Source organism: Leucoraja erinacea, chromosome 12 (assembly GCF_028641065.1).
Source record: "Leucoraja erinacea ecotype New England chromosome 12, Leri_hhj_1, whole genome shotgun sequence".
Taxonomy (NCBI): Eukaryota; Metazoa; Chordata; class Chondrichthyes; order Rajiformes; family Rajidae; genus Leucoraja; species Leucoraja erinaceus.
This window is the reverse complement of record NC_073388.1, coordinates 195,820-219,493: the sequence shown is the minus strand read 5'-3', so window position 1 is coordinate 219,493 and position 23,674 is coordinate 195,820. Positions and strand designations below refer to the sequence as shown.

The 23,674-nt window shown below is 50.5% G+C and overlaps 1 protein-coding gene across 2 annotated transcripts in view; it reads left to right on the top strand.

Moving 5' to 3' along the window:
* LOC129701959 (gamma-aminobutyric acid receptor subunit beta-4-like) overlaps nt 1-23,674 on the top strand; it is a 52,829-nt gene that overhangs the window by 14,365 nt on the left and 14,790 nt on the right. For both annotated transcript variants that reach the window (XM_055643405.1, XM_055643403.1), the window contains exons 4-5: nt 18,837-19,057; nt 21,598-21,680. In XM_055643405.1, coding sequence (XP_055499380.1) covers nt 18,837-19,057; nt 21,598-21,680 — 304 coding nt within the window. The remainder of the gene's footprint in view (nt 1-18,836; nt 19,058-21,597; nt 21,681-23,674) is intronic.

The following is a 23,674-nucleotide window of genomic DNA, read 5'->3' as shown; positions in this document are numbered from 1 at the left end:
TTAAATCTTTTCCCCTTAAGATTAAACCTATGTCCCCTGGTCCTCGATTCACCTACTCTGGGCAAGAGACTCTGTGCATCTACCTGATCTACTCCTCTCATGATTTTAAACACCTTTATAAGATCACCCCTCATCCTCCTGTGCTCCACGGAATAGAAGACCCAGCCTACCCAACCTCTCCCTGTAGCTCACACCCTCGAGTCCCGGCAACATCCTCGTAAAGAGAACATTCACAGAATGTTGCCCAGGACCGAGTGTTTCAGTGTAAGGTTTAGATTTTGGTGGCACGGTGGCGCAGTGGTAGAGTTACTGCCTCACATCACCAGAGACCCTGACTATGGGTGCTGTCTCTACGGAGTTTGCACGTTCTCCCCGTGACCTGCGTGGGTTTTTTCCCTGTGCTCCGGTTTCCTCCCACACTCCCGTAAAGTAGGTTAATTGGCTTGTGAATCGTCCCTTGTGTGTGATGGAACGTGGTCAGTTGTGGGACAGTGGTCAGTCGTGGGACAGTGGTCAGTCGGTGGGACAGTGGTCAGTTGTGGGACAGTGGTCAGTTGTGGGACAGTGGTCAGTCGGTGGGACAGTGGTCAGTTGTGGGACAGTGGTCAGTCAGTGGGACAGTGGTCAGTCAGTGGGACAGTGGTCAGTTGTGGGACAGTGGTCAGTCAGTGGGACAGTGGTCAGTTGTGGGACAGTGGTCAGTCGGTGGGACAGTGGTCAGTTGTGGGACAGTGGTCAGTTGTGGGGTAGTGGTCAGTTTGTGGGACAGTGGTCAGTTGTGGGACAGTGGTCAGTTGTGGGACAGTGGTCAGTTGTGGGGACAGTGGTCAGTGTGGGACAGTGGTCAGTCGTGGGGTAGTGGTCAGTTGTGGTGGGACAGTGGGACAGTGGTCAGTCAGTGGGACAGTGGTCAGTCGTGGGGTAGTGGTCAGTTGTGGGACAGTGGTCAGTCAGTGGGACAGTGGTCAGTCAGTGGGACAGTGGTCAGTGGTCAGTGGTCAGTCATGGGACAGTGGTCAGTTGTGGGACAGTGGTCAGTCGGTGGGACAGTGGTCAGTTGTGGGACAGTGGTCAGTCAGTGGGATAGTGGGTCAGTGGTGGGTCAGTGGTCAGTTGTGGGACAGTGGTCAGTCAGTGGGACAGTGGTCAGTCGTGGGACAGTGGTCAGTCGGTGGGACAGTGGTCAGTTGTGGGACAGTGGTCAGTCGTTGGACAGTGGTCAGTCGGTGGGACAGTGGTCAGGTGTGGGACAGTGGTCAGTCGGTGGGACAGTGGTCAGTTGTGGGACAGTGGTCAGTGTGTGGGACAGTGGACAGTGGGTCAGTGGTCAGTGTGTGGGACAGTGGTCAGTTGGTGGGACAGTGGTCAGTCAGTGGGACAGTGGTCAGTCGGTGGGACAGTGGTCAGTCAGTGGGATAGTGGGCAGTTGGGGGGGTAGTGGTCAGGTGTGGGACAGTGGTCAGTTGTGGGACAGTGGTCAGTCGTGGGGTAGTGGTCAGTTGTGGGACAGTGGTCAGTCAGTGGGACAGTGGTCAGTCAGTGGGACAGTGGTCAGTTGGTGGGGTAGTGGTCAGTCAGTGGGACAGTGGTCAGTTGTGGGACAGTGGTCAGTCGTGGGGTAGTGGTCAGTCAGTGGGAGGAGGGTCAGCTGCGGGAGGGCAGGAGAGTGCGGACCCTCGTCGGGGTGCCAGGCTGACCCCGCTGGACATTCCATCAGCCCCCACATGTCCACTGACAGCATTTACTGTGATGTGTCTGGAATACATCTACAGCCACAGAATCAGTGACACACAGCCCCTACTCTAACCACTCATGCAATGGGTAAACGGATTGTTACCCCTGTAAACAGCAGGAAGACTGGCCGGGAATTGTCGGAGTTTGTAGGCTGGACGGGCAACACAGACTGGAGCAGTGAGCGATGGTGCCGTGAGGACTGTTTCAGTACCTGTGGACACTGACCTGCCCAATGTGGAGCAGAAACTCTCCACAAGAACAGGCATTCTGCGGTACTGCTGTACTGTGTTACTGCTACCCCTTGCCCTTGGGGTAAGGGTCATTGGGCAGAGGTCATGGTCAGCCAGTGGCCTGAGTGTACTCTGTGGACTGCAGGTCATTAGTTACCCCATTTGACATGGTTGGGGTGGGCTGTAAGCTTGTGATTACTTTGTGTTACAATGGACCATGTTTGATTGATGAAGAGGTGAAGAGATACATTGCTTCACAAGGGAAGGTTTTATTTATTGAGTGGGACAAGTGTTCTTTACTCAACGGCACTAGAGTGAGGGAAGATGTGGGGGGGGGGGGGGGGGGGGGGGGGGGGGGGGGTTGTGCGTCTGAGCTGTGTTATTCATTCAGTGTTGTACATGGAATATGTCATGTACTGCAGAGTCTAACCCTGATGTACACACCCAGAACTGAAGATTGAAATCCTTACAGGCTGCAGCTCTACACGGCTAGAAATGCCATAACACAGATAATAATATATAATAATCACAAATACAATCGACTAATGAGTAATATAGATCACCATAATGGTGCAAAAATCCAAGTCCGTAGAGCAACCAGCGACACAGTCCACAGGAAATCACAGTCGCCGAGGTCAGTGTCGTGCAGTGTTCAACAGCCTGATGGTTGTTGGGAAGTAGCTGGAGGTCACGGTTTTCAGGCTCCTGTACCTTCTTCCCCATGGTAGCAGCGAGATGTGAGTGTGGGTGGGGTGGGGGGGTGGGGGGGGGGGGGGGGGGTGTGTGTGTGTGGGTGGTGGAGTGGGTGGGGGGGGGGGGTGAGTGGGTGGGGGGGGGGGGGGTGTGAGTGTGAGTGGGTGTGGGTGTGGGGTGGGGGGGGGGGATGTGTGGGTGTGAGTGGGTGTGGGTGGTGTGGGGTGGGGGGGTGTGGGTGTGGGGGGGTGTGAGTGAGTTTGTGTGTGTGTGGGCGTGTGTGTGTGTGGGGGTGAGTGTGAGTGTAAGGTTGATTGGGAGTGTGAGTGCGTGTGTGTGTGAGAGAGTGTGAGTGAGTGTGAGTGGGTGTGGGGTGGTGTGGGGGGGGGGGTGAGTGTGAGTGTGTGAGGGGGAGGGTGTGGGGTGGGGGGGGGGGGGGTGGAGGGTGAGGGAGTGTGAGTGGGTGTGGGTGTGGGAGGGAGTGGGTGTGTGTGGGTTGTGGGGGGGTGTGGTATGTGGGGGTGGGGTGTGGGGGTGTGGGGGGGGGGTGAGTGTGAGTGGTGGGGTGGGGGGTGTGGTGTGAGTGGGGTGGGTGGGGGGGTGTGGGGGGTGGGGGGCATGTGTGAGTGTGAGTGGGTGTGGGGTGGGGTGGGGGGTGGTGGGGGGGTGGGTGTGTGGGGTGAGTGTGTGAGTGTGAGTGAGTGGGTGGTGTGCTGGTGCAGGCTGCTGTTGTGAGCAGTGTACATACACCATGTTATCAGTGAGCATCTACCGTGAGGATTATTTAGTCTGGAATTTATTTTTTCATGCGAAAGAAAGATTTATTCCTTGGCTTTTATTTCAAGTTATTAATCTTGTATTACAAGTGGAACTGTATTATTTATCCTGTATTACCAGGGTTGATGTGTATTGTGACTGCCACTATGTCAGAGGTGATGTTTTATTTAGCTCCTGCTGCACACAGTGAATCTTTCACTTTGCATCACAATGTTTTATTTATTGTGAATCAAAGTAAAGTGTGGGGGGGGGGGGGGGGGGGGGAGGGAGGGGGGGGAGGGTTAAAGGTGGGAATAAACTCCTTCCTGGTGATACAGGAGCAGCAGGGTCTCATGCCCACGGCAAGTGTACAATGTGGGAATGTGCTTCACCAGTGTGTGTGTGTGTGTCACTGTGTGTGTCACTGTGTGTGTGTCACTGTGTGTGTGTCACTGTGTGTGTCACTGTGTGTGTGTGTGTCACTGTGTGTGTGTCACTGTGTGTGTCACTGTGTGTGTGTCACTGTGTGTGTGTGTGTGTGTCACAGTGTGTGTGTGTCACTGTGTGTGTGTGTCACTGTGTGTGTGTGTCACTGTGTGTGTGTGAGTGTGTGTGTGTGTGTGTGTGTGTGTGTGTGTCAGTGTGTGTGTGTGACTGTGTGTGTGACTGTGTCTGTGTGTGTGACTGTGTGTGTGTGTGTGTGTGTGTGTGTGTGTGTGTGTGTGTGTGACTGTGTGCTGTGTGTGAGCTGTGGTTACAAGGAGTCGTGCATTAGGGTGTGTAATGTGATTACCTTCTCAGTTACAGGTACAATGTTAGCGGGGAGCGTGTAGGTGTGTATTACACAGGGATGTTCCACATCGTGTACAAGAGAGTCAAGAGTCATTTAATTGTCATTTGGACCCCTGGAGGTCCAAACGAAATGCCGTTTCTGCAGCCATACATTACACACAAATAGACCCAGACACAACATAATTACATTTTACATAAACATCCATCACATAGCTGTGATGGAAGGCCAAAAAAAACTTATCTCTCCCCTGCACTCCCCCCCCCCCCGATGTCAGAGTCAAAGTCAAAGCCCCCGGCTGGCGATGGCGATTGTCCCGCGGCCATTGAAGCCACGCCGGGTGGTGCGAGGTCGCATACCGGGTCTTGGTGTTGGAGCCCCCGGTGTGCGCTCGCAGAGTCCCGCGGCCATTCCAGCCGCGCGGGGCGGTGTAGTGAGGCCCTGCTCCAGGAGTCTTCACACCCCGCAACACACGCGGGGCGGTGTAGAGGGGTGTGTGCTCCAGGGAGTTCCTTCAATCGTGTAGAGGCAACACGGGCACAGGGAATTCGCCGTTGCAGAGGAGCCCCGTATTACACAGGGTGTTCTCCTCTCATATCCAGAGGGTCCGCGCGGGCTATACCGGCGCCGCTGTCCGCATATTGTGCAGCAGCAGCAGCCTCCGACTCAGCAGCAGCAGCAGCAGCAGCAGCAGCAGCGGCAGCAGCAGCAGCAGCGCTCCTCCACCGCTCCAACCGCTCCGGACTCGGCCAGCTCTGCGACGGCGACGGTGAGTCGTAGCACCAGAGTCCCCGGCTTCTTCCTGTTGGAGGCCGCTCCTCGTTGCGGCCCCAACGACAACGGAAACCCGACGAGAAAAAGGTTGGGTCTCCAGTGCAGGGAGAGTTTAAAAAAGTTTCCCCCCCCCTGTCCCACCCCACCCCCACCCCCCCACACACACACCCCAACAAAAAATAACAAAAACTACATGTAAAACACAGACAGAAAATAATAAAAACGCGGACAGACTGCAGAGGCCGTGTGCTGGCCAGAGCCGCGCCACCTACAGTAAAGATGATCATGTGTTATTCACTCTGTGCTGCAATGGGAAGTGTATTCAGTGGGGATGGGAGCCTGGTGCAACATTTAACACTCGGTGATACATTATTACTTCCCTGAATTCCAAGTAACAATTATGTTATTTATGTTGAATTACTAGAGGAGTTTGTGTTTTCTACCGTGTGTGACATGGGGAAGGATGTGTTATATACCGTGGGCCCTACCTGGGTAAACCTGTAACTCTCTGGGTGAAAACGTTTTTTCTCACCTCAATCTTAAATGACCTCCCCTTTATTCTAAGACGGTGGCCCCTGGTTCTGGACTCGCCCAACATTGAGAACATTTTTCCTGCATCTAGCTTGTCTAGTTCTTTTATAATTTTATATGTTTCTATAAGATCCCCCTCATCCTTCTAAACTCCAGTGAATACAAGCCTAGTCTTTTCAATCTTTCCTCATATGACAGTCCCGCCATCCCAGGGATCAATCTCGTGAATCTACGCTGCACTGCCTCAATCACAAGGATGTCCTTCCTCAAATTAGGAGACCAAAACTGTACACAATACTCCAGACGTGGTCTCACCAGAGCCCAAAACAACTGCAGAAAAACCTCTTTACTCCTATACTGAAATCCTCTTGTTATGAAGGCCAACATTCCATTAGCTTTCTTCACTGCCTGCTGTACCTGTAAGCCAACTTTCAGTGACAAGGACACCCAGGTCTCTCTTTACCTCCCCCTTACCTAACCTAACCCCATTGAGATAATAATCTTCCCCCTTGTTTTTGCCGCCAAAGTGGATCTCACAAATATCTATATTATACTGCATCAGCCACGCATCTGCCCACTCACTCAACCTGTCCAGGTCACCCTGCAACCTCCTAACATCCTCTTCACAGTTCACACTGCCACCCAGCTTTGTGTCATCCGCAAACCTGCTAGTGTTGCTCCTAATTCTCTCTTCCAAATCATTAATATATATGGTAAACAGTTGCGGCCCCAACACCGAGCCTTGCGGCACTCCACTCGCCACTGCTTGCCATTCTGAAAAGGACCCGTTCACTCCTACCATTTGCTTCCGGTCTGCCAACCAATTTTCTATCCATGTCAACACCCTACCCCCAATACCATCTGCTCTAATTTTAGTCTGCAGTCTCCCGTGCGGGACCTTATCAAAGGCTTTCTGAAAGTCTAGATACACTACATCCACTGGCACCCCTTCATCCATTTTACTTGTCACATCCTCAAAAAATTCCAGAAGATTAGTCAAGCATGATTTCCCTTTCATAAATCCATGTTGACTTGGACTAATCATTTTACTGCTATCCAAATGCCCCATTATTACCTCTTTAATAATTGACTCCAGCATCTTTCCCACCACCGAAGTCAGGCTAACTGCTCTGTAACTGGTTTCTAAACCAACATGTAGAGAAACCAACGAGAGAGCAGGCTATTCTAGACTGGGTATTGAGCAATGAGGAAGGGTTAGTTAGCAGTCTTGTTGTGCGTGGCCCCTTGGGCAAGAGTGACCATAATATGGTTGAATTCTTCATTAGGATGGAGAGTGACATTGTTAATTCAGAAACAATGGTTCTGAACTTAAAGAAAGGGAACTTTGAGGGTATGAGACGTGAATTGGCCAAGATTGACTGGCAATTAATTCTTAAAGGGTTGACGGTGGATATGCAATGGAAGGCATTTAAAGACTGCATGGATGAACTACAACAATTGTTCATCCTAGTTTGGCAAAAGAATAAATCAGGGAAGGTAGTACATCCATGGATAACAAGGGAAAGCAGGGATAGTATCAAAGCAAAAGATGAAGTGTACAAATTAGCCAGAAAAAAGCAGCATACCGGAGGACTGGGAGAAATTCAGAGACCAGCAGAGGAGGACAAAGGGCTTAATTAGGAAAGGGAAAATAGATTGTGGAAGAAAACTGGCAGGGAACATAAAAACTGACTGCAAAAGCTTTTATAGATATGTGAAGAGAAAGAGATTAGTTAAAACAAATGTAGGTCCCTTGCAGTCAGAAACAGGTGAATTGATCATGGGGAGCAAGGACATGGCGGACCAATTGAATAACTACTTTGGTTCCGTCTTCAATAAGGAAGACATAAATAATCTGCCGAATATAGCAGGAGACCGCGGGTCAAAGGAGATGGAGGAATTGAGTGAAATCCAGGTTAGTCGGGAAGTGGTGTTAGGTAAATTGAATGGATTAAAGGCCGATAAATCCCCAGGGCAGATAGGCTGCATCCCATAGTACTTAAGGAAGTAGACCCAGAAATAGTGGATGCATTAGTGATAATTTTTCAAAACTCTTTAGATTCTGGAGTAGTTCCTGATGATTGGAGGGTAGCTAATGTAACCCCACTTTTTAAAAAGGGAGGGAGAGTGAAAACGGGGAATTACAGACCAGTTAGTCTAACATCGGTAGTGGGGAAACTGCTAGAGTCAGTTATTAAAGATGGGATAGCAGTACATTTGGAAAGTGGTGAAATCATTGGACAAAGTCAGCATGGATTTATGAAAGGTAAATCATGTCTGACGAATCTTATAGAATTTTTCGAGGATGTAACTAGTGGAGTGGATAGGGGAGAACCAGTGGATGTGTTATATCTGGACTTTCAGAAGGCTTTCGACAAGGTCCCACATAAGAGATTAGTATACAAACTTAAAGCACACGGTATTGGGGGTTCAGTATTGATGTGGATAGAGAACTGGCTGGCAGACAGGAAGCAAAGAGTAGGAGTTAACAGGTCCTTTTCACAATGGCAGGCAGTGACTAGTGGGGTACCGCAAGGCTCAGTGCTGGGACCCCAGCTATTTATAATATATATTAATGATCTGGATGAGGGAATTGAATGCAACATCTCCAAGTTTGTGGATGACACTAAGCTGGGGGGGCAGTGTTAGCTGTGAGGAGGATGCTAGGAGGCTGCAAGGTGACTTGGATAGGCTGGGGGAGTGGGCAAATGCATGGCAGAGAGTGGAGAGCATAAAGTTCCTCGGTGTGCAGATAACGGACAACCTCACCTGGTCCAGGAACACCACTGGGACCGTCAAACGGGCCCATCAGCGACTGCACTTCCTGAGGAAACTAAAACAGGCCTCACTCCCCACCAACATCCTCAGGACTTTCTACAGGGGCACGGTGGAGTCTGTACTCACGTACTGCATCAATACGTGGTACTGCACCTGCAACTGCTCGGACAGGAAGGCTCTGCAGAGGGTAGTGAGGGGGCAGAGAGGATTATTGGCGTCTCCCTACCCTCGGTACAAGAACTGTTCCAGAGCCGCTGTCTGAAGAAAGCACAGAGAATTGCCAAGGACAAACTGCACCCCCTCCACACACACCTGGATCTCTTGCCATCAGGCAAGAGATATCGAAGCATCAAAGCCCGGACTACGAGGCTGCTAAACAGCTTCCTACCACAGGCTGTGAGGCTGCTAAACAGTCACTCTGCACTCACAGGTCACTGACTTGACTCTGCGGCTGGCAAGGGACACTTTAATAAATGGCACTGGCCACACAAATCAGCGGCCCCGGACACTTTTTTTATGATTGGTTTACTGTTTTTTTAACATTGTGTTTTTTACCTGATTTTAACTATTTATTCTGTTCCATCAGGGACTGGATTGTTTTTTTAGTGTTATTATGTGAGAAGTGTTTTAAATTTCATGTGCGAGGCTCCGCTATTCACTGGGAAACGTCTTTTCATTTTGCACTGTACTTGTTGCTTGCAAGATGACAATAAAGGTTGATTGATTGATTGATTGATTGATTGATCAAAACCTCTGTACGGGTGCAAATCTGAAAAAAAAAGTTTGTGGATGACACTAAGCTGGGGGGCAGTGTTAGCTGTGAGGAGGATGCTAGGAGGCTGCAAGGTGACTTGGATAGGCTGGGGGAGTGGGCAAATGCATGGCAGATGCAGTATAATGTGGATAAATGTGAGGTTATCCACTTTGGTGGCAAAAACAGGAACGCAGACTATTATCTAAATGGTGGCCGATTAGGAAAAGGGGAGATGCAACGAGACCTGGGTGTCATGGTACACCAGCCATTGAAAGCAGGCATGCAGGTGCAGCAGGCAATGAAGAAAGCGAATGGTATGTTAGCATTCATAGCAAAAGGATTTGAGTATAGGAGCAGGGAGGTTCTACTGCAGTTGTACAGGGTCTTGGTGAGACCACACCTGGAGTCCAAATCTGAGGAAGGACATTATTGCCATAAAGGGAGTGCAGAGAAGGTTCACCAGACTGATTCCTGGGATGTCAGGACTTTCATATGAAGAAAGACTGGATAGACTCGGCTTGTACTCGCTAGAATTTAGGAGATTGAGGGGGGATCTTATAGAAACCTACAAAATTCTTAAGGTGTTGGACAGGCTAGATGCAGGAAGATTGTTCCCGATGTTGGGGAAGTCCAGGACAAGGGGTCACAGCTTAAGGATAGAGGGGAAATCCTTTAGGACCGAGATGAGAAAAACATTTTTCACACAGGGAGTGGTGAATCTCTGGAACTCTCTGCCACAGAAGGTAGTTGAAGCCAGTTAATTGGCTATATTTAAGAGGGAGTTAGATGTGGCCCTTGTGGCTAAAGGGATCAGGGGGTATGGAGAGAAGGCAGATATAGGATACTGAGTTGGATGATCATATTGAAAGGCGGTGCAGGCTCGAAGGGCCGAATGGCCTACTCCTGCACCTATTTTCTATGTTTCTATGTAATTCCCTGTTTTCTCTCTCGCTCCTTTCTTGAAAAGTGGGATAACATTAGCTCTCCTCCAATCCACAGGAACCGATCCTGAATCTATTGAACATTGGAAAATGATCACCAATGCATCCACTATTTCTAGAGCCACCTCCCCGAGGACCCTGGAATACAGACCATCAGGCCCAAGGGATTTATCATCCTTCAGTCCCATGAGCCTACCCAACACTATTTCTCACCGAATGAAAATTTATTTCAGTTCCACTAACCCCTTAGATCCTCTGTCCTCCAGTACATCTGGGAGATTGTATGTGTCTTGCTTTGTGAAGACAGATCCGAAGTACCTGTTCAACTCTTCTGCCATTTCCTTGTTGCCCATAATAATTTCACCCGTGTCTGCCTTCAATTGACCCACATTTGACTTTGCTACTCTATTTCCCTGAACATATCTAAAGAAGCTTTTACTGTCCTATATATTCCTGGCCAGCTTCCCTTCGTACTTCATCTTTTCAGCCCGTATTGCCCGTTTAGTTTCCTTCTGTTGTCCTATGAAAGTTTCCCAATCCTCTGGCTTCCGGGCACTCTGCTGTGTTATACATCTTTTCTTTTAGTTTTATTCTATCCCTAACTTCTCTTGTCAGCCACGGTTGCCTCCTACTCCCCTTCGAATCTTTCTTCCTTTTTGGAATGAAATGATCCTGAGTCTTCCGGATTATGCCCAGAAATTCCTGCTATCGCTGTTCCACCGTCATTCCTGCTAGGATCCCTTTCCAGTCTACCTTGGCCAACTCCTCTCTCATGCCTTCATAGTCCCCTTTGTTCAACTGCATCACTGCCACTTCCGATTTATCCTCCTCCCTTCTCAAATTTCAGATTAAAACAAATCATATTATGATCACCACCTCCAAGCGGTTCCTTTATCTCTAGTTCTCTTATCAAATCTGGTTCATTGGACAACACTAAATCCAGAATTGCCTTTTCTCTGGTTGGCTCCATTACAAGCTGCTCTAAGAATCCATCTCGGAGGCACTCTACAAACTCTCTTTCTTGGGGTCCTGAACCAACCTGATTTTCCCAGTCTACCTGCATATTGAAATACCCCATCACCACAGTGGCATTACCTTTGTTACATGCCAGTTTTAACTCCTGCTGCAACTTTCACCCTACATCCGGGCTACTATTTGGGGCATAGACAGAGTTGATGTGGATCAGCTTTTCCCTTTGAGAATAGGGAAGATTCAAACAAGAGGACATGACTTCAGAATTAAGGGACAGAAGTTTAGGGGTAACATGAGGGGGAACTTCTTTACTCAGAGTGGTAGCGGTGTGGAATGAGCTTCCAGTGGAAGTGGTTGTAAAGAAGTCTCAACAACACATTGTCTTAACTGTAGCTTTTATTAACTGTTCACATAATTGCTATACTAGCTGTACGTGGTCTGTCACTGGAGCTAGAGAGAGAGACCCCAGGGAGGGAACATGCAATTATACACCTAATAAGGGGAGTGGTTAAGGGTGGTGAGGTCACTATGTTAAAGGCACATGCACTAGCTATCTACATCCTTCCTCTTGGAACAAAGCAATATAACAGTGACAGGGCGACCACGTCTCATGCGCTACAAGCAGGCATACAATGATTACAGAGCTAAACAAAATCCCCGTAGCGAACAGGCGGCTTGACCAGCCTGCCTGACCGGGTGCGAAGCTCGCCACCTCCTCCCCCTGCAGGAACAAGAGCAGCCGGGGCCGGGGCAGGCGAGCGAACCGGGGATACAGGGGGAGAAGAGGCAGGAGAAGACCCACCCGCCGGCGGGGTAGAGGGAGAACGAGGGCTGGGAGGCGGAGACGGGGGGCTTAATCAACGGAGAAGGGAGGGATCTGGGCACCTGTGGAACGGCAGGAGCGGAAACAGACAAGGGAGGGGAGAAGGGAGCAGCAGGCGGAGGTCGGGGCTCGTTAACGAGCAGCAGATGCTGGCGGGAACGGCGGTAGATGACCCCGTCGTGGTCAACTAGGTAAGACCGTGGTGAGCCGGCATCACCGACCACCGTGGCTAGCTTGTAGTGGCCAGAGGCAGTCTGCATCCGGACGATCTGGCCGGGAAACAGGGGCGGCAGGGGGCGGCAGGACTGGTCGTGGGAGCGCTTCAGCGAGTCATGCTTGGTGGTGATACGCTCCTGGACAGTAGCAGGGGGGAGAACAGAGGGAACAAGGGATTGCTGGGCAACCAGGGAGGGGGGGGCGAGTTCTGCGAGACAGCAGTCGTTGTGCCGGCGAACCCAGGGCAGGGTCGCGGGAGATGTTGCGGAGATTAAGTAGGGCCAGGTGGAAGTCCGACTTGGACAGCCGACAGTGCTCCAGCAAACCCTTAGCACTGCGGACTGCACGCTCCGCCAGGCCGTTGCTTTGCGGGTACTCAGGGCTGCTGGTAAAATGTTTAAAGTTCCACTGAGAAGCGAAACGCTGGAACTCGGCACTGGTGAACTGGCTGCCGTTGTCGGATTGGAGGCGAGCAGGGGAGCCAAACGTGGCAAAGTGGCGACGCAGCCTCCCGATGACAGCCGAGGAGGAAAGGGAGTGGAGTTGGTCGACCTCAAACCAGTTGGAATAGGAGTCGACGAGGACCTGATGGATGTCGTGATGAAAGGAGACCAAACCGAGGTCCTGGCATGCTCGGGCGCCGAGCAGGGTCACGTTGTCGGAATCTAGCAGGTAGAAAGTGAGGGGCCGAGAGGCCTCCAGGACCTTGCAGTGCAAAGTTGTCTTTCCCACAGGAACGAGTACAGCTCCCCCATATGCATGCAGGCGGGAGTGAGCAGGAGACACTTTCTCACCAGACCTTATCTTGCGAAACAGGCTTGTTGACATAACATTTCCAAAAGCGCCTGTGTCCAACTTAGCTGAGAAGGTCGTACCATTAACGGTCACACGGACAGAAGGGTTAGCAACCAAAGCATGAGAGACTAGAAGCGAAAACACGCTGGCCTCCCCTTCGGAGGAACTGATATCAGAAAGGGTGAGATCATCAGGCAGGTGCTCTGAGACAGTACTATCAGCCTGAGCAAGGTTGACCGGCACTCTCCGAAAAGGGGGGGCTGTATTCCCGCGGGCTCGGCAGGCTGCAGAAAAATGATTTAGCTTTCTGCAGAAATTGCAGGTCTTCCCCAGGGCAGGGCACACGTTGAATTGATGGGTAGCAAAGTTGCAGTTGGGGCAGCGGCGGGCGACTCCGGACCTGGGTGGGGGTGGACCCTGTTGTCGCCGCGGGGCAACGTTTCTTGGGCGGCCGGTGGCAGAGGCTAAGTCGACATGAGTGTCCTCGGGTGGCAGGGTAGAGGCGACAGCTTCAGCCATGAGTGCAGCGTGTAGAGCCGCATCCAGAGAAAGTTCGGGCATTCTGAGAAGTTCTGCTCGCAGTTTGGTATCGCGGAGGCCGTATACAAGGATATCACGAGTCAGCTGCTCGGGGGTCAGGGCATCAAGGCGGCAGCGCCGAGCCAGGTGCCTCAACGCGGCGATGTAGTTAGTGACGGACTCGTCAGCGCTCTGCCGACGGCCAAACATTTTGAAACGCTCCAAAATAGAGTTGGTGGGAACATCACACAGGGCAGTGAACTTAGCAATGAGACATACCGGATCGAGGGCACTCTCACCAGCAGCATACACAAACGACTCGGACCGTTCCAGGGCGTCGGGACCGGCCAAGTTGAGGAGCAGAGATGCACGCGTCTCAGCGGTGGCAGCAGGGTGGGCGATGGTCACATAATGCTGAAAATCACGTCGGAAGACATCCCATCGATGGGCAATGTCCCCATCAAATACAAGCGGGTCGGGCTTGCGGCACGAGTTTGCCATGGCACGAGGGAAGGAAACAGGATAAGGGTACTGGGGTATAAACTAAAAGAAAACCGGCAAACAGGAGGCGCAGGGTCTCACAGCTGAGACACCATGTAAAGAAGTCTCAACAACACATTGTCTTAACTGTAGCTTTTATTAACTGTTCACATAATTGCTATACTAGCTGTACATGGTCTGTCACTGGAGCTAGAGAGAGAGACCCCAGGGAAGGAACATGCAATTATACACCTAATAAGGGGAGTGGTTAAGGGTGGTGAGGTCACTATGTTAAAGGCACATGCACTAGCTATCTACAGTGGTGTCGGCAGGTTCGTTGGTATCATTTAAAAATAAATTGGATAGGCATATGGATGAGAAGGGAATGGAGGGTTATGGTATGAGTGCAGGCAGGTGGGACTAAGGGAAAAAAAGTTGTTCAGCACGGACTTGTAGGGCCGAGATGACCTGTTTCCATGCTGTAATTGTTATATGGTTATATATGGTCTGTAGATAACATCAATTAGTGTCTTCTTGCCTTTACAATTCCTCAACTCAATCCACAGTGACTCTACCTCGTCAGTCCCTATGTCTTCCCTCGCAAGGGACTGAATTCCATCCCTCACCAGCAGAGCTACCCCCCTCCTCTGCCCACCTGCCTGTCCTTTCTATAGGATGTATAACCATGAATATTAAGTTCCCAGGCCCGATCCTCCTGCAGCCACGTCTCAGTAATCCCCACAATGTCATATCTACCAACCTCTAACTGAGCCTCAAGCTCATCTACTTTACTTCTGATACTTCATTCATATACAATACTTTTAATTCCTTACGCATCTCACCTTTCACATCGATCCCTATTACACTTGGCCATACTATCCCTTTATGAGCTTCCTTTCCCGTTAATTCTGGGGTCATTAACCATCCCTTTACTCTCTTTCCCTTTAACTCCGTCCTCGTCTATCCCATTCAACACCCCACCCCCCTTATTCAGTTTAAAGCCACCCGTGTAGCAGTGGCAAACCTGCCTGCCAGAATGCTGGCCCCCCACCTCTTAAGATGCAATCCGTCCCTTTTGTACAGTTCCCCCTTACTCCAAAACAGATCCCAGTGATCTAAGAATCTAAATCCCTGCCCCGTGCACCAGTTCCTCAGCCACACATTCAGGTCCCGTATCTCCCTGTTGCTGCTCACGCCAGCACGAGGAACTGGAAGCAAACCGGTGATAACAACCCTGGACGTCCTGCTTTTCAGCATTTTTCCGAGCTCAGAATATTCATCCCCTTCTTTCCGACATCGTTTGTGCCGACATGCCCTACCACTTCCGGATGTTCACCTTCGCCCTTGAGGATTTTCTGCACTCTGTCCGTGACATCCTGGATCCTGGCACCGGGAAGGCAGCACACCATCCTCGCATCCCGTCTGTTGCCGCAGAAACCCCTGTCCGTACCTCTCACGATGGAGTCTCCCACTACAATGGCCTTGCCTGCCTTAGGCCTTTTTGGTTTTGGCTCAACAGCCCTATTCGCATCACAGGCCAGTCCGCTGCTCACGTCTTCTGTCCCAACAGCTTCTAAGCGGATGAACCTGTTTACAAGAGGTACATCACCCGGGGACGTTGGCATTCCATGCTTCCCTCCCTTTCTCACTGTCTCCCACCTTCTCTCTTCCAGTACCTTAGGTGTAACAATCGTACTGTAGGACTTGTCGAGGAACGACTCCGTTTCTCGTACGAACCGGAGGTCATCCACTTGCTTCTCCAGTTCCCCAACACGGCCCTTCAGGAGCTCTACCTGGATGCACTTCTCGCATTTGTAGCAGCCAGAGGCACCAGCGGTGTCCTTGACCTCCCACATACTGCAAGCATCGCACTGAATCAGCTTGCCTGACATCTCCTTCCTTTGTCTCTACCTCGCAAGCGTATTGCGTGGTCTCCTCTCCTCAGCCTTCTCGCCGAAGACTCTCGAGCCAAGGACTCACACTTTTCTCACAGGGCACTTCCCTCACTAGGCCGCTCCCTAAAAGCCGTCTTGCTTATATTGACTGATAAGTTGCCTAATTTACCAATTTACAACCAAATTCCTTAGTTTTAAACTGTTTCCCCCCTCTGACTCATTTCTAACTCTCCTCCCACTCGGGCTAGAGCCAATTACTGCTTTTTCCTGCTTCTCTTTGTAATTGTAAATCTTTATTGTCATTTCCTGAGTATTCGCATACTCAGAGGAAACAAAAAAACGTTTCTCAACCAGTGTCCATTCAGTTTTCGTTACAAAATAAATAGCAATTAAAATTAAAATACATGTCATGAACAATTTAACCCTCTAATAACATTCAATAACATTCAACAGCCGTTCCGACCGGCAGCGGCACAACAGTGGCTCTGCTGCAGTGTGGGGGGTTTGTGCGCGATACTTGGCAGGGGGGAAAGTTCATTTAACAGTCTTATAGCCTGTGGGAAGAAGCTGAGGAGCATCATGTGTTTTGCAGCTGATGCAGATGTACCTCTTCCCAGATGGGGGATGGTGATTAAAAGTCATGCGATGGGGTAGGTAAGGGTCTTTGATGATGGAGATGGCTCTGTTGATGCATCTCTCTTCTTGTATATGTCCAGCAGGAAGGGGAGTGGAGCACCAATAATCCTGCTTGCGGTCTTCACTATCCTGTCCAGTTGGTGCCGTTCGTACGCCTTGCAGCTCCCGAACCAGGAAGTGATGCCGTATGTCAGTGTGCTCTCGACAGTCCCCCTGTAAAAAGTCCGTAGATGTGTGGTGGGGAGGCCTGCTTTCCGTAGTCTTCGGAGGGGGTGAAGTCGCTGCTGGGCTCTCTTGACCAGAGCTGTGGTGTTGGCCGTGGACGTCAGGTCATCAGACAGATGTAGTCCTAAGAACTTCATGCTGCTGACCCTTTCCACATCAGCTCCGTCGATGTGCAGAGGTGCATGGTGATGTTTCCCCGCCCTCCTGAAGTCAACCACCATCTCCGTGGTTGATTAGACGTTTGTTGCTGTTTCTTCAAAATCCACGGGAGCTCCATGTAGATGAGGCATGTTGATTAGTGTGGGCAGATGGGGCTAGTGTAGATGGGGCATGTTGATTAGTGTGGGCAGCTGGGGCTAGTGTAGATGGGGCATGTTGATTAGTGTGGGCAGATGGGGCTAGTGTAGATGGGGCATGTTGATTAGTGTGGGCAGATGGGGCTAGTCTGGGCCGGTTAGGCTGAAGAGCCTGTTTACACAGTGTATGTGTGGAACCCTCTGGCCCTGAACTCTTCTCATCACACTTCCAGTGTGGAGTGGCACAGTGTGGAGTGGCCCAGTGTGGAGTGGCCCAGTGTGGAGTGACCCAGTGTGGAGTGGTCCAGACCCAGTGTGGAGTGGTCCAGACCCAGTGTGGAGTGGTCCAGTGTGGAGTGGTCCAGTGTGGAGTGGCCCAGTGTGGAGTGGCCCAGTGTGGAGTGGTCCAGACCCAGTGTGGAGTGACCCAGTGTGGAGTGGCCCAGTGTGGAGTGGCCCAGTGTGGAGTGTCCCAGTGTGGAGTGGCCCAGTGTGGAGTGACCCAGTGTGGAGTGGCCCAGTGTGGAGTGGCCCAGTGTGGAGTGACCCAGTGTGGAGTGACCCAGTGTGGAGTGGCCCAGTGTGGAGTGGCCCAGTGTGGAGTGGCCCAGTGTAGAGTGGCCCAGTGTGGAGTGGCCCAGTGTGGAGTGGCCCAGTGTGGAGTGGCCCAGTGTGGAGTGGCCCAGTGTGGAGTGGCCCAGTGGACCCAGTGTGGAGTGACCCAGTGTGGAGTGGAGTGACCCAGTGTGGAGTGGCCCAGTGTGGAGTGACCCAGTGTGGAGTGACCCAGTGTGGAGTGGCCCAGTGTAGGCTCAGTGTAGAGTGACACAGTGTGGAGTGACCCAGTGTGGAGTGGCCCAGTGGCCCAGTGTGGAGTGACACAGTGTGGAGTGACCCAGTGTGGAGTGACCCAGTGTGGAGTGGCCCAGTGTGGAGTGGCCCAGTGAGTGGCCCAGTGTGGAGTGGCCCAGTGTGGAGTGGCCCAGTGTGGAGTGGCGCAGTGTAGAGTGGCGAGGACTGAGTTTGTCACTAGGGTTTACATGCTGTGAGTGAGTTGCTGGTCTACATATGTGCTTCATACTACCCGGGATAGTCAGTCTCCCCTGAGCTGCGGCCCACTTGTACGCTGTGGAACCCACACACAGCCCCGGCCTCAGGATCAGTGATGACCCCGATCTCTCTGCCCCCACTCTCCTTCTGTCTGCCTGCAGACCTCTCCACTACACGTTGAGATCCATATGCTCATCTCTCCAGGCATGTTAGACACATGCAGTGGTGGCGTTTAAGAGAGGCACATGGGTATGCACGAACTACATGTTCAGCATGGACATTGTGGGCCGAAGAGCCTGTTCCTACGCTGCACTGGTGTATGTTCTATGCATAGGTGGCCTGAATCATTAACTGGCCTCTCTCTGTGGGTTGGTCTGGGAACGGTGCTGTATGGGCTCATAGAGACATAGAAACATAGAAAATAGGTGCAGGAGTAGAGGCCATTCGGCCCTTCGAGCCTGCACCGCCATTCAATATGATCATGGCTGATCATCCAACTCAGTATCCTGTACCTGCCTTCTCTCCATACCCCCTGATCCCCTTTAGCCACAAGGGCCACATCTAACTCCCTCTTAAATATAGCCAATGAACTGGCCTCAACTACCCTCTGTGGCAGAGAGTTCCAGAGATTCACCACTCTCTGTCTAAAAAAAGTTTTCCTCATCTCAGTCCTAAAAGATTTCCCCCTTATCCTTAAACTGTGACCCCTTGTTCTGGACTTCCCCAACATCGGGAAGAATCTTCCTGCATCTAGCCGGTGAGTGCTCTATGGGCTCAGGTGAGTGCTGTATGGGCTCAGGTGAGTGCTGTATGGGCTCAGGTGAGTGCTCTCAGGTGATGGGCTCAGGTGAGTGCTGTATGGGCTCAGGTGAGTGCTGGGTCAGGTGAGTGCTCTATGGGCTGGTGAGTGCTGTAGAGATGTCTTCACCTGCTGTGTTGTGTCCCCAGGATTACACCATCACCATGTACTTCCAGCAAGGTTGGCGGGACAAACGTCTCTCGTACACGGCCATCCCTCTCAACCTGACGCTAGACAACCGCGTGGCAGACCAGCTCTGGCTGCCCGACACCTACTTCCTCAACGACAAGAAGTCCTTCCTGCATGGGGTGACAGTGAAGAACCGCATGATCCGGCTGCACCCCGATGGCACCGTGTTGTACGGGCTCAGGTGAGTGTTGTATAGGCTCAGGTGAGTGGCCACCTGTATGGTGTTGTATAGGCTCAGGTGAGTGGTCACCTGTATGGTGTTGTATAGGCTCAGGTGAGTGGCCACCTGTATGGTGTTGTATAGGCTCAGGTGAGTGGTCACCTGTATGGTGTTGTATAGGCTCAGGTGAGTGGTCACCTGTCCGGTGTTATACAGTGTTTTGTGGGCTCAGGTGAGTGTTTAGTTTAGTTTATTGTTACATGTACCGAAGTACAGTGAAAAGCTTTTGTTGCGTGCTAACCAGTCAGCAGAAAGACAATACATGATTACAATCGAGCCGTTCACTGCGTACAGATACATGATAAGGGAGTAATGTTTAGTGCAAGGTAAAGCCAGCAAGGATAGTCAAAGGTTCATCAAAGAGGTGCTGGAAGTCCAAGTAAGGACAGATCTGAAAGGAGTTTAGGAAGATCATCAAAGATAGACACAGAGTGCTGGAGTAACTCACGGGTGAGGGTGGGGGTCGGGGAAGGTGTGGGCGGTCGGGGAGGAAGCTTCAGGTTTCATTGGCCAGTATAACACTAGCAAGACCTTGATCTGGAGATGCCAGTGGGCAAACTTCAACACCCGATGGGTTTTGCAGCAGCAGGAATCTCCCTTGACTAGACTGAAGAATATCTTGGCTCAGAACGTCACCTATCCATGCTCTCCACAGATGCTGCCTGACCCGCTGAGTTACTCCAGTACCCTGACATGATGTGTAACTGCCTCTCTGCTTGGGTTGTTTCCGTGGTGGAGACATCATGTGGGGACCGGTTTAGGTTGTAGATTACGGTCTCTAACCGTAAGAAAGAAACGAGTCGAAACAAGGAAATGGCAGACCAGTTAAACGAGTGCTTTGGTTCTGTCATCACTAAGGAAGACACAAACAATCTCCCAAAAATTCTAGGACACTGAGGATCTAGTGGGAGGGAGGAACTGAAGGGAATCCACATTAGTCAGGAAATGGTGTTAGGTAAACTGCTGGGATTGAAGGCAGATAAATCCCCAGGGCCTGATGGTCTGCATCCCAGAATACTCAAGTAGGTGGCCCTAGAAATCGTGGATGCATTGGTAATCATTTTCCAATGTTCTCTCGACTCTGGATCAGTTCCTGTGGACTGGAGGGGAGCCAATGTAACCCCAATTTTTAAGAAAGGAGGGAGAGAGAAAACGGGGAATTATAGACCAGTTAGCCTGACATCGGCAGTGGGGAGATGTTGGAGTCGATTATTAAAGCTGTTATAGCGGTGCAGTGACAGGATCGGTCAAAGTCAGCAAGGATTTATGAAGGGGAAATCATGCTTGACTAATCTTCTGGAATTTTTGAGGATGTAACAAATAGAATGGATAAGGGAGAGCCAGTGGATGTGGTGTGTCTGGACTTTCAAAAAGCCTTTGACAAGGTCCCACACAAGAGATTAGTGTGAAAAATTAGACCACGTGGTATTGGGGGTAGGGTATTGACATGGATAGAGAACTGGTTGGCAGACAGGAAGCAAAGAGTAGGAATTAATGGGTCCTTTTCAGAATGGCAGGCAGTGAGTCGTGGGGTGCCGTAAGCCTCAGTGCTGGCACCCCAGTTATTTTTACAATATATATTAACAATTTAGACAAGGGAATTAAATGTAACATCTCCAAGTTTGCGGCTGACACAAAGCTGGGTGGCAGTGTGAGCTGAACAGGAAGGCAGATTATTATCTGATGGTGTCAGATTAGGAAAAGGGGAGGTACAACGAGACATGAGTGTCCTTGTCCATCAGTCACTGAAAGTAAGCATGCAGGTACAGCAGGTAGTGAAGAAAGAGAATGGCATGTTGGCCTTCATTGTGATAGGATTTGAGTTTAGGAGCAAGGAGGTCCTACTGCAGTTGTACAGGGCTCTGATGAGACCACACCTGGAGTATTGTGAGCAGTTTTCATCTCCTAATTTGAGGAAGGCCATTATTGCTATTGAGGGAGTGCAGCGTAATGGAGAAACTGACATATGATGAGGAATTTAGAAGGATGAGAGGGTAACTTATAGAAACATATAAATTCTTAAGGGATTGGACAGGCTAGATGCAGAAAAATTATACCTGATGTTGGGGGAGTCCAGAACCAGGGGCCACAGTTTAAGAATAAGGGGTAGGCCATTTAGAACTGAGATGAGGGAAAACTTTTCCACCCAGAGAGTTGTGAATCTGTGGAATTCTCTGCCACAGAAGGTAGTGGAAGCCAATTCACTGGATGTTTTCAAGAGAGAGTTAGATAGAGCTCTTGTAGCTAATGGAATCAAGTGATATGGGAAGGCAGGAACGGGGTACTGATTGTGGATGATCAGCCATGATCATATTGAATGGCGGTGCTGGTTGGAAGGACCGAATGGCCTCCTCCTGCACCTTGTCTCTATGTAATGACCGGTTTGGGTTGTGGTTCCTAATCCTGCGTGAATCACATGGACAGAATGAGCTCAAGGTTTGACAGAGTTCCTCGCCAGGACATTCTTGGAGCTGTAGTCAATGACGTCCCTTCTCTTCCAGGATCACCACCACTGCTGCCTGTATGATGGATCTGAGACGCTATCCCTTGGACCAACAGAACTGCACGCTGGAAATAGAAAGTTGTACGTACTCTGAGCCCAGTTACTTGTAGCTTTCACGACAGCTGAGTGCCAGTTCAAACGCTTCTCAATCACAATTTGGCACCTTATTCAGAACTGCAGCGTCAACGATTGGGTGGAGATGTCAAGGGATAGAGGATGTCTTTAAGGGAAGCAATTGAAGAGGATTCTTCCCATAGGATTTACTCCCATTTGGACATGGGTTAATTCGGGACAGCCAGCATGGCCTTGTTGTAAGTGATTGATGATGGTGGCCCAGTGGATGTGGTCACATGGATTTTAGTAAAGCATTCGATAAAGTCCCTTGTGGTAGGCTAATCCAGATTAGGATGTAAGGGTTTAACAGTGACATGGTCACGTGGATTCAGAAAAGGTGTACTGGAGTTCTGCTGGAGTGACCTGGAGTTCTGCTGGAGTGACCACTGGAGTTCTGCTGGAGTGACCAGTGGAGTTCTGCTGGAGTGACCACTGGAGTTCTGCTGGAGTGACCAGTGGAGTTCTGCTGGAGTGACCACTGGAGTTCTGCTGGAGTGAGGGGGGTTCCACCAGTGGAGTTCTGCTGGAGTGACCAGTGGAGTTCAGGCTGGAGTGACCAGTGGAGTTCAGGCTGGAGTGACCAGTGGAGTTCAGGCTGGAGTGACCAGTGGAGTTCAGGCTGGAGTGACCAGTGGAGTTCAGGCTGGAGTGACCAGTGGAGTTCTGCTGGAGTGACCAGTGGAGTTCTACTGGAGTGACCAGTGGATCTGTGCTGGGACCTCCTACTGTTTGTGATATATATATAAATAAATGACTTAGATGTAAATGTATGCAGATTGTTTACTAGGTTTGTAGATGACACTGAGGTTGTTGGCTGTGAGGAATATGTAGATGTAGATCAGCTACAGAAATGGCAGATGGAGTTTAATCCGAGCAAGAGTGAGGTGTTGCCCTTTGGAGGTGTTGCCCTTGTGATCCCAGGGGTTGTCCACGTTCCTGGTGTAATCTCACCAATATAGTGTAAAAGTGCTTGTGTTCAGCTCCAGGTCTAGGGGAATTGGTGAGCTCACTCTGTGCACTGACTGATTCTCTTGTTTAAGGTCTTTGTTGAGGTTGGGGCAACACTCAGTGACCTCAGGTCCAGTCTCTGAATAGTTGTCCACTACAGTTTGGGTTGCCCAGCTCTCCAACCTCCCCCACAATCCGGAGAGGTACTGAGATGAACTTTGACACGAAAAGCTGGAGTAAGTCAGCAGGTCAGACAGCATCTCTGGAGAAAAGAAATAGGCGAGGTTTCAGGTCGAGACCCTTCAGAGATGAACCTGCTGTTTACACTCGGCAATGCTCCTTATGGAGTTGAGAGGTTGGTTTGAGAGAGGGGAGTAGTGGGATTGCGAGCTAGCAGGGACTGATGGGCCACATGGCCCCCTCTGCGTGGAATGGGAAAAGATTAGCTAAATGTAGCCACTGGATTGGAATACAAGATCCTGAGGTATCCCAGGAACGTGGGTGTGGAGAGGGATGAGGAGATGTGATCTCTGGATTGATGAAACATCTATGAACATTGTGAAGCCAGAACAAGATGGGTTCTTGAGATGGGGGTGAGAAGTGGGACATGGGCAGAACTTGACAGATTGGGCACAAGGTAGAGGGGAATATGTAGATGTAGATCAGATACAGAAATGGCAGATGGAGTTTAATCCGAACAAGAGTGAGGTCTTGCCCTTTGGAGGTGTTGCCCTTATGATAGAGAGAGTCAACAAAATAAAGAGAGTACAAAGGAGATTTAGTAGAATGTTGCCTGGGTTTCAGCAACTAAGTTACAGAGAAAGGTTGAACACGTTAGGGCTTTATTCTTTGGAGCGCAGAAGGTTAAGGGGGGACTTGATAGAGGTTTTTTTAAAATGATGAGAGGGATAGACAGAGTTGACGTGGAAAAGCTTTTCCCACTGAGAGTAGGGAAGATTCAAACAAGGGGACATGACTTGAGAATTAAGGGACTGAAGTTTAGGGGTAACATG